This window comes from Vairimorpha necatrix, chromosome 12 (assembly GCF_036630325.1).
Source record: "Vairimorpha necatrix chromosome 12, complete sequence".
Taxonomy (NCBI): domain Eukaryota; kingdom Fungi; phylum Microsporidia; family Nosematidae; genus Vairimorpha; species Vairimorpha necatrix.
This window is the reverse complement of record NC_088827.1, coordinates 930,574-942,346: the sequence shown is the minus strand read 5'-3', so window position 1 is coordinate 942,346 and position 11,773 is coordinate 930,574. Positions and strand designations below refer to the sequence as shown.

Sequence of the window (11,773 nt, the reverse complement as noted above, 5' to 3'; positions counted from 1 at the left end):
AATTTTTCCCTTGGACTTTTCATTTTTGGGGTGATTTTTTTAAAAATTCCTTTTAAGGGATTTTTGGCCACCAGACTGCCCTTGAACCCCCGCTTTGAGTACAACACGTACAAAAAAAATATGATAATAATTTTTACACGGATTCTAGAATAAAATGAAAATCCTTTCAATTTTTCTTATAAGTCTATAATAGATATTGTCTAAAGTTCACTTTGGCCGAGTTACTTTCTATATTGTTCTTTTTAAAATTTCTGCAAAAAAATTAAAAAAATTATTGACAGCCATTAAGATTTGTACAACCCAAATGAGATTTTTGAAATGTTAAGTTCAAAACCTTGATAATTTATTTTTCGTTAATTTTACGATTTCTTTAAAATTAGAAATTTTTTTTAATTTTTAAAACAATTAAAATACTAATTTTATTTTTCCCCTAATGAATATAATCAAATTTTTTGTTGTAATTTGGTTTGTAAAATCAAATATAAATATTTATAACAAAATAAATGGAATTATACTAAAGCAAATTGAGAATAGGAAGTATACAGTTTTCAACCTAAATAAGAAATATACCCAAATACAAATTACTTGTAGTGAAAATAATAAGAAATTATGTTGTTTGCTTGTGAATAATATTTTTAATGAAACTATTTCTAATGAATTTGGATATATAATTATTGATTATGCTAATAAATCCACTTATAATATTATCGAAGAAATAGAACAATTTATAAAGAAGATTAAATCGACTTTAAACATTGACTCTATCGTATTATTATATAGACAATCTAAATATCGACAAAGTAACAGAATTGTGAAAAAAATTATAGAAAAGTTAAATCAAATAAATGATGAAAGAAGAATTAAAAAGAAAGGAACCGAAATTTATTATGAAAATATTTGCGTTCGGGGTTGTTTCTTACACAATATTCTTGAGAAGAAGCGAAAGTATAATTCAAAAAACGAATCTAAGGTGCAAGACCCAGAACCCACGCTAAGTTACAGCAGAAAAGAAGACGATAATAGTTACTATTTCAGATTATGCATTGTAATTAAAAATATGTGTTATTTGTTTGAATTTGATATAAACGAACTTGAAAATAAAGAACTTAATATTTTAGTTAAAATTGATGCAGAGAATATGTGTTATTATGACGCAAAAATATTAAAAAAATTATATGAAATTTTTAACGTCAATGATTTATATCATATTGAGGCAAGGGGCGAAATTAGATGTTTAGAAATTACACCAAACAAAATCGAAAAGATAATGCCTAAAAAATTCAAAATAGAGGTACACTTAGACTCTATAAGCTTTTTTGATGGATATACAAAAAATTCTGTATATTTAAAAAATGAATCAAACAAGGACGATGGTGAAAAAAAATTTATAAACAATAATTTTTTTGATGAAATTAAGAAAATATTGGAAAAGATTAATTTTATAGCAAATACAAAAGATTATAAATGTGTTGAATTTTTTTATAGATTACTAAAAAATTACAACAAAGTTAAATTTCTCATAATGAGAATAATGAACAAGCAAAGATCTGCCTTAAAATTAATATTTAATTTTATTATTAAGCATATGTACATTGTAGAGGAAGATGAATTGGATTACACAACAGGTGAAATAATATTCAGATCAAACAATGAAGAAGACAATAAAAACAAAATTATAAATAAATTATCATATAGATTGTCAGGGCTTCAATTTTTAGATTGTTATTTAATAAAAATTTGCCTACTTTTGGCAGCAGAAGAATACATCAATAAAAAAAACATAAACAACGAATATATTTGGAAATCATTAATAGATATAAATAAATGCATACAGGGGAAAAATAATGAAAAGATTTCTCGTGCAGATAGAAAAAGCAGATGTATCAATATCGTAAAAATCATAAAGGAAGCAGAAAATTACCATATTAACAATATTATAAAATATAAAAACGAAGTTTTGAAAAATGTCTGCAAAATGACATCATTATTTACAGGATTGGCTAGTTCGCGTTTTGTGTACGAATATATTAAGGAAGATTTCATAAGAAATGAAATTTGTGAAAACTTTCAACTTGATGGAAATGAGATAGAGGAAAAGGCCAATATTATAAAAAATAATCTACAAAAAAATACAGATGAAGATGAAGAATATGAAAAAAAGAGAAAGTTAAAAGAGCAAGAAACAAAAAAAATAAGAGAAATGTTAAAAAACTCATCATTAGATTATGATTTAAACATAATTAAATCAAATCCCTTGGAAGAAGAGCTTAAAGATATTTTCGACGAAGATATTAGAACATATTATGAAAATGAACAAATAAAAAAAGGAAAAATAATCATCGAAAATATATTTAATGAATTTATAAAAAAAAATGAAACACAAGAAGAATCAATAAATGATTATAAAAATGAAATAGAAGATGATTTTATACAAATTTTGAGAAATAATATAGAAGTTAGATTAAGAAAACAGGCCTCGATTGAATTACCTAATACTTAAAATAATTTATTCGAAAGTGAAATGAAAATATGTCACGTAGAAAAGGTTAAATTAAGAAAAAATTTTGCAAATGTTAAAATGATGTTAGATGAAACAATAATTCTAGAAATATTGAACAAGACTGAAGGAATAAAAATGCACGAATCATTTACTAAAGCTTTAGATACCTTTAAATAATCAGTTAAATATTTTTATTTTATTTTCTAAGCTGTTTTACAAAAATGCAGGATATCGTTCATACAGCAATTCGCTATCTCCATCATAGAAATTACGGATATTGTTGGATTTTACTTTATTTAGAGGTATTCTTGTTTGGCGATTTGTAAGCGATTTTGGTTATAACCTTTATAATTTTAACATTATAATCTTCCTGTTAAATTTATCAATGGTCTCTTTTTGTAAAATCATTATAATGTCTTTTTTTGATTTATAGTCATACTTCACGTATCTCTTTTTTAAATTTTTTTTTTATTTTAGGAATTACTTTTCATAACATTTTTATGAATTGAAGGCTACGAATATAAAATTTTTAATAATAACAACAGAGAATGAAGATGCAAATTTTTATTAAACGCAAATGAATTTCTTATAAATAAACTAAACATAACACATAAATCCGAACAAAACATTTGCTTTTGCATTTGATTACATTAGAAACATGTATAAATAGCAAGGCACAAGCGATACAATCGTTTCTCAGTATTCGTTAGTCCATATGATGAAAAAGATTTTAAAGTCTGTCTAATGCAAAAGAGCAAAAGATGAAATTGAGAAGATGCTGATAGAATATGTGACTAAGTGTGATAAACGTACAAAATGCAAATTCTAAAGGTAGTGGCGTCTTAAAGATAAGGCTAGTAAAAATATAGCTTACGCGTAAATATCCCAAAATATTAAAGTTTGAAAGAGCCAATTTCATAAGCAATGCAGGGGTATTGGAGTTAATAAAATATATTTATGGCAAATAAAATCTTATAATTTATATTTCATATGCATTTAAAGGGCTAATTTTCACTTTATCCCCCCCTTACCAATATATATACAGAATTTTTTATTTTTAGCCCTGTTTTTCAAAAGTCAAAGCTTCTAGAGCGGAAAGGAACAGAGAAAAATATACATAAGTAAAAAAATGGTCTTAGAAATATCTAATTTGAACATAGTTTATAAAAAATATATTATTTAAACCAATTTGATAATGTTTTCTGATAAACTATGAGTTAAATAGAAGTCTAAATTTGTAAAAATATGTTTTAACCTATTGCTTTCTTTTGTCATTACATTTAATTTTTGCCAAAGATAAACATGTTTATACACAGTTTATGTTGTTTAAAACAGATTCTAGGTTTGGTTATTCTTAGTTTGGTAGTATATTTATTAGTCTTGTTTTTAAGGTTTTCATTGGGTTTTCTAGACAAACAGATAAAAAATAATGTTATATTATGCTCTTTAAAGAATTATTGAATCGTATATAATGTCATTTTAATAAGATATGTTATATTTTAGCTTCAAAAGTAAAATATTACATGTTTGATAAATTCTTTAATTCTTGAAAAATATTCATTTATAACAGCAAATGAACCTTATATAATATGTTTATATAGAGATTTTTGTTGTTATACATTGTAATGTATAATAAAGATAAATCTTGATCAATAACTGAAAAAGGAAATTTTTAAAAAATTGGAAAAAAACGAAAAAACAATTGTTTTATTTTTGGTAAATATGCTATTTTATTACAACTTTATTTTTTTGACTTTTGCTCCTTCACATTTTTTCCGCTTCGAATTTCGAAAAAAAGGATTATTTTTTAAAAATTCTTAATTTATATTGGTAGGGGGGGGGAATAAAGTGAAAATGCTCCATAAATAATACATGCAATATGCTAAAATTTTCTAAATAAAGATAAAATGATCTAAGTTTACGGACTAAAGTATGAATTAAATAATTTTATGTATTCAATAATAGTTTCTTATATAGTCAACGCTATATTATAATGTCGAAAATGATTTATATTATTACTTTATTTTACGTAACAATATAAAATAAGTCTTTAAAATATTATAAAATAAAACAAAAAATATTTGCGTTGTGTGTTTACAATTTTTAATATACATATAAAAAATATGTAGACAAATAAGCAAATAGAATATTCTATGGTTAAAACCTCCAAATTTTTAATTTTTTATTTACTGAATTTATAAATACATTTAATATGTTTAAAACAAACAAATATGCATATAATTTGAATAATAAATTAGTAAATAATAATTTTATTGTTTGATTATTTCTTTTAATTTATCATCTTGATAAATTAAAAATACAAAGATTTTATTAGAATGAGTGATAAAAACTGCTAATACAACAAACGAAGAAAGTTCTAAAAAAGTAATTTTGATGTATAAAATCAGTAAATATTCCCCTACTAATAAATAAAATTATTTTACCCCTTATGATGTATTTAATTGCAATATCTACCATTATAAAATTACAGCTATCGATATTTATCGCCATAACAGAGGCAACAAACATTGATTTAGTGAAATGTGAAACGATACTAGATAATCCTTACTCTTTACAAAATAATCTTCAGAATAACAAAGATGAATATAAAGAGATAGCAAGAACACTATTTGACGCTGTTTTGGAAAAAATGAATTTTCCTTTTAAAATCTTTCACAAGTCAAAGTCGAATCAGATGATAGAATATGTAATTGATCTGGCAGATATGGATGCTAGTAAATATATTGAAGGTCTAGAAAATAATATCGATATCTCAAAATATGCGGCAAGTAAAGAAAAATCGCTTCTTAGGTTGCACAAAGAAATTTCAAATCATACTAAACTATTATTTCAAACCTTGTTATGTATAAATTTCAAAATGGGAAAACTTAAACTTCTTACAGTTAAAAATATTCTTGATAAACACGTAAGAAAAACATTCGATGCAAAAAATTCTTATTTTAATCAAATTTTTAGTGAAGATGCTCAGAAACGCATCATTGATGATTTATACGCTACCATTGGTCCCCAAAACCAATTTGTTGACGAAAAGAGAAAAATGGACGATTCTATGATGGATAAATTTGTTAATACTGGAGAAGATAATAATGATGAGGAAACTTCCAATAACAATGACAGTAAACACATAAATAATGAAAAAGATAGAAGTTATACGGAAGAAACCAATGATAATAAAATGGAAGAAAATAATAACCATAATACTACTGCTAAAGAAGATATTAGTGATGTAGATAAACCCGATAACGATGACAATAAACAAATGAATGATGATATCGAAAAAGAAATTAGGCATGAGGAAGAAGGCAATTATAATAACAGTGGGGAATGCAATAATAAGAATTTAACTGAAAAAGATATTAGTAGTAAAAAATTAAATATGAACACTCAAGAAAACAACAACAATATGATGGATAATACTAATATTACTAATGAAGATCATATGGACAAAAAAGAAGAAGAAAGAATTAGTCGCATAGAAAAGCATTTAAACATGCATCGAAATGGCAGTTATAATATGATTGATGATACCAATAATTCAGCCATAACGTTTTATAGTAATTCGTGTCCTATGCTTGTTGCGAGTCTTGCATCACTATTAGCAACTCATCAGTTAGGTAATGATTATCTTTTGAATTAAAAACTTTTAATGTTTATCCTTATATCGTTTGTTGGAATGAAAACATGGGTTTATTTATTATAAAATATTTAAGAAACAACATGTCAAATATATCAAAACACGGACACAATATATTTGACATATGTGGCACTTCCTACACTACCCCTCCTTTAAAAGCTTTACATGATTTCGGCTTGCCGTAACTGTTTTTCCACTGTCCAATAAAACTTTAAATGAATGAAATTTTTGTTCTACTACCACTCCTTTTTCTTCCCATTTAGGTTCAAGTTTTCCTCTTATAGGGAGAATTAAATAGTACCAGACCCTATCTCCAACCTTTATGGTTTCCTTACTCTCACCATTTTTCTTTCCACCCGTGTTATACTCAAGTCTGTAGGCTTCTAAATTTTTAATGGCCTGTTCCTGATATTCTTTCTTTTCTTTTGATGTCTTAATCCCTTCCTGTAAGTCCAATTTATTAAGCACCATTCCTGTAATAAGTTCTACTGGGGCGCAGCCTATAGCCCTATGGTCAGACTGCATATAGGCCTTGACCAATTTAGGAACGCATTTTGCCCAATCAAATTTCCCAAATTCCGTAATTTTCCTTAACTTTGAACCCATTGTTCTATTAAATCTCTCCACAAGCCCCGTGGTCGTAGGTTTGTAGGGGGAACCATATTTCCAGATGAAATTCTTAATCCTTGCATATTCATCACAGATTTTATTTCTGAACTCTTTACCATTATCAGTTAGTATGGCTTTCGGAACTCCATGTTTCCTGACTATATGTTTATCGATCAAATAAACAACCGTATTCATATCCTTTGTATAAACCGGCACTACCTCTGCGATTTTTGAGAAATGGTCTATCATTGTTAATAAAAACTTGTATCCTTGCTCACTCTCTTTCAGAGGGCCTACCATGTCTAACTCCCAGATTTCTCCTAATTTATTTGCTACCACTGGTACAATATCTTTAAATTTTCTCTGAGGTTTTTCCTTTTGACAAACTTCACAGTTGTCTACATAGTCTTCTATATCTTTGTTCATATGCTTCCAGGTGTATTTTTGACCAATATTGTACTTCATGTTTTGTTTTGATCCGTGGCCCAATAAATCATGATAAAACTTTAACAATACCGATGTTCTCTCTTTTTTTATAACTTTCTTTTGTACTAAATGAATTTCCAAAACATTCTCTCCCTCCTTTTTAAATTCTCTGCTCAGGTGATCTGTATGGTTTGATGGTCCTGTTATGTATTCAATATCAAAGTCATATTCTTGTAAAATCAATGACCATCTAGCCAGCCTAGCTTTGACGTTTCTAGACTTAAATAAATATTTCAGAGCTTGATGATCAGTTTTTAATGTAAACTTACCTAATAATAAGTATTCTCTGAAATGTTGAATGGATTTTATTACCGCCAATAGTTCTTGTTCCGTCGTGGAGTAATTCTTTTCCGTCTTTGAGTGCAGGGAGCTGTAATAAGAAACAATCTTTTCTTTTCCTCCAATTACTTGTGCCAAAGTGGCGCCACATCCCTCGTTTGATGCATCTGTTGTCAAAATGAACTTATCCTTCAAGTTTGGGATAGTCAACAAGGCCGTTCTCTTCATGGCCTGTTTTACCTCTTCAATATCCTTACGATATTTAGCGTTTTGTTCTACATTTTTCCAAAAGTTCTCAGCGTCCTCATTCTTGAGCCTGATTATATCAAATAATGGGCTAATTATCTTGTGACTGTTTTTTATAAATTTTGCCCAGTAATTATACAACCCCAACAATGATTGTAGCTTTTTCTTATTTTTAGGGATTGGTAGCTTCTGAATACTCCTCACTCTCTCTTCATCTACCCTTATTCCTTCCTTTGATATTACATGACCTAAAATTCTTAACTCGGTCTTCTTAAATTCGCATTTCTCCTGATTAAGTTTCAATCCTACCGATTTGAGCTTTTCCAATACCATTTGAACATCTCTCCTATGGTCTTCTTCAGTTTTACTATAAATTAGTATATCATCCATATATACTACAACAAACTTAAACAAAAATTCCCTTAATATATCATTCATCACCCGCTGAAATGTAGCTGGTCCGTTAACAAGCCCAAATGGCATTTTAGTAAATTCGAATAACCCTTCTCTACAGGCAAAAGCTGTCTTCTCAATATCACAAGGCGCCATATCTATTTGGTGATAGCCAGATTCAGCGTCTAATTTGGTAAAGTAAGTAGCACCTTCTAATGCGTTTATGAATTCTTCTACACGGGGCATTGGATATGCATCCCTAATCGTCACGTCATTCAGTCTTCTATAATCCACGCATAGCCTATGGTCTCCATTCTTTTTTGGAACAATAATTATTGGGCTTCTCCATGAACTTTCACTAGGTCTTATTATTCCTAAGCTAAGATATTCTTTTATTATTTTCGATGCTATGTCCTCTTTTGCAGCACCCAACTTGTATAACTGTGATAATATTGGGTTATCATCCTTCGTGATGATTTTATGGTATCCTATGGCTTTACCCTTTGCCATTTGTCCAGATTCAATTTCCATTCTATTATCCCCAAATCTTAAACTAATTCTGTATTTATCGAGTAGCCCATGTCCTATGATGCATGGGATTGTGATATCTCTTGTTATAATGAATTTATCCTCAAATATCATCCCATCAATTTTAATTTTAACTACCGTTTCACCAATAATTTTTATCCTCGAACCATTTGCTGCTCTAAGCTGTTGTTTCGAAATATTAACAACAGTTTTATTCGGTAACAGTTCTGGTCTAATAAGATTTAAATCGGCTCCTGTATCAATCAGTACTTTGAATTTTCCTCCTGAATTGAATAATGACGCAGCTTTAAGTGTTGTTCTAATGTCCTTAGACTTCGACACGGAATAGTTAAAAATAAACTTATAAGAATCATTTTCCTCATTTTGTTCCTCCTTCTCTGTGGCCTTTTCTACAGCTCTAACATTCTTATGGAAGCTATTGAATTTGCATTGTGAAACTATATGGCCCCTTTTCCCGCAAATAAAACACTTAATTTTTCCATTTTTTTCTGTTTTCTCATTATTGTTCCACCAGACCTTTTCTTTTATCGCATCTACCTCCCTAGATTCTCCTCGAGCCACTTCTGTATATCTTTGGACATTCGCTGACTTCATATTACTCAGAGCTCTGTAAATGTACCTCCACGATAAGGTATCTTTATTATTTACTAGCACCAAATTTGCCAACTCCTTGGGTAGTCCTTTTAACGCAAAGGCAATTAATATACTCTCCGGGACATTACCTTTGCGTGCTAGTCCCGCCATCTTATCCAAATAATTTAAAATCGAGCCTCCATGGTATACTAACGCCGAAAGTTTATCAATGCATATTTTTAACTGCATTTTACTAAAAAATCTTTCTTTAAATAATTCAATTAGCTTATCAAATCTAAGTCCTACTGGCAGTGAATTAATCCAGTCGCTCGCTTCATCCTTTAGAGACATTTTGAACAGGAGCATCAGTTTCCCCTCGCTGTACTCCAGCAACCTCCCCACCTCTAAAATGTCCTCCACGAACTGCTGTGGGTCATCATCCTCTTCATTTCTAAATATCAACTCTTTCTTGTCGTTCTCGCCAAATTGTTGGAATGAAAACATGGGTTTATTTATTATAAAATATTTAAGAAACAACATGTCAAATATATCAAAACACGGACACAATATATTTGACATATGTGGCACTTCCTACATCGTTTATTTCGTTTTTTCCTCTTAAAATTAATTATAGATTTTCATAGTTTGGTCACAAATTTATGAAAAAGATTAGAAACATTTTCGATTTAAGTAAATGAATTCTTAATGTTTTTAAATAACATAAAAATAAACATTTAATTTTGCAAATATCATTCTTGGATTACATACAAATATTACAGGCTTAAATGCAATAAATAACTTTAGAGAAAGAAGAAAGCTGTTTGACTATAAGATTTGATTTAAATTTTTTCGCAAATTGCATGGTTTAAAAAAGTTTTTATCTACAGTTATAATTTAAATAAAAAATATCCTACTAGTAGACGTAGTTGATAGAACATATCAAAATTAATTGTTAAATTACTTCAGAAATGATACGCATCCTATATAAAGTATCAGCTTTGGGGGTTCTTTTAACGAACTTTCATAAAGATTCGATTAGATTATTAAAAATACTCATTCTATAACATCTTAGCAAAGTTAAGCTTTACAATGTCAACTAATGTTTCTATGTGTGTTTTTCCTCTCATTTAATTGTTAAAAAAGACAGTCTTTTTATACTTTAATTTTTTTTTGTTTTCTTTTTTAGCCGTAAAAGTTGTATATTTTCGTAGAACTTTAAATTGTTTTACAAAAAAAAGTTGAAATACAAAAATTACACAGATAAATAGTGGTGAGGTAAGTTTTAAGGCTTATTGTCTAGTGAGGTTTCCTAAAAAGTCTATTACTTACCTAAAAATAAGTTTTAGGATTTATTTTAAAAAATTGTGCTTATCGTCAATTCGTATCATTTGATTTCTTCTACATATTGTATTGTAATATATACAAACGAAGAGGGGCAAATGCCGCTTTTTATTTACGTATTAGATTTTTAGCACCACCGCTACGCCATAACTAATAAACTAATGAAATAATTAATTTTAGTAAAGTATGCTAACAATATATATTGTAGACTAAACACTTATTAGCGTAAAAATATCTTTTACACTCAGAAATCGTAAATAATTATGAAATAATACATATTCTATTGTTAAGATCACATGTAAAACAAATTATAATAAATTAATAAAACCCAATATATTAATATTAATATTTACATATGCTAACTGGGCCTAATATAAGGTTTAAAACAGAAACATCCTCTACGTAATCACTTGGGATCGTATAGTGACTAACTTTAACAAATCTTGTACCACAAGACTTGAAATCCCCAAGAAGGTAGAAGTGTACATTAAAAGAACGCGCTAAAGAAGACGCTAGAATGCATTTCTTTAGACTACAGAAGGAGAGAAGACGAAGCCGTGTGGAAAGGACTATAGAGAAGAGAAGCCACGTACAAGCAGGAGACGCTAACGCGGAATCTATTCTATTTGTATTATAATTTACAAATAGCATAACTAAATAAATTCATTTATTTTACATATGCTAAATTCTACTAGGATACGTAATATATGGTAAATCAACATAATAAAGTAGATGATATAAGAAAATTGAAATAAATTTTAAAACAATAGTAAAAGAATCTCCCATTTGTTACCCATATGTATTAGCGTATATATTCTTCTACGTTCTAGTTTCGTTATTTTTATGCTTAAATATTGATACATAAACAATAAAAATATTCAAGCCAGTCAATTGTATCAATAGGTAATCTAATGCTTTCATAAATTCAGCATGAAAAAGTAAATTACAACCTTTCGTTTGTTTTGGTCCCTTATAAAAAAATATACGAATGGATGTTTTAACTAATATATAGATTTCTACATTTGAATATGTAACCTACTAAATCGGTACTATACATAATATACTATATAATTTAATTGGATATAATATTCGGCTTATTAATTACTTTTCACAAGATACGCTTACAGTCTCATCTGGCAGTT

General features: G+C 28.1%; 2 protein-coding genes across 2 annotated transcripts; both read left to right on the top strand.

Moving 5' to 3' along the window:
- Nucleotides 1-433: 433 nt before the first annotated feature.
- Nucleotides 434-2,500, top strand: VNE69_12204 (uncharacterized protein; the record flags this gene model as incomplete). Its single annotated transcript, XM_065475292.1, has 1 exon — nt 434-2,500. The coding sequence occupies one exon, from the start codon at nt 434-436 to the stop codon at nt 2,498-2,500; it is 2,067 nt and encodes a 688-aa protein (XP_065331364.1).
- Nucleotides 2,501-4,949: 2,449 nt separating this feature from the next.
- VNE69_12203 (putative SP-containing protein) lies at nt 4,950-6,158 on the top strand (the record flags this gene model as incomplete). The annotated part of the gene is made up of 1 exon (XM_065475291.1): nt 4,950-6,158. One exon carries the CDS (start codon nt 4,950-4,952, stop codon nt 6,156-6,158), a length of 1,209 nt encoding a protein of 402 aa, XP_065331363.1.
- Between the last annotated feature and the right edge of the window lie 5,615 nt (nt 6,159-11,773).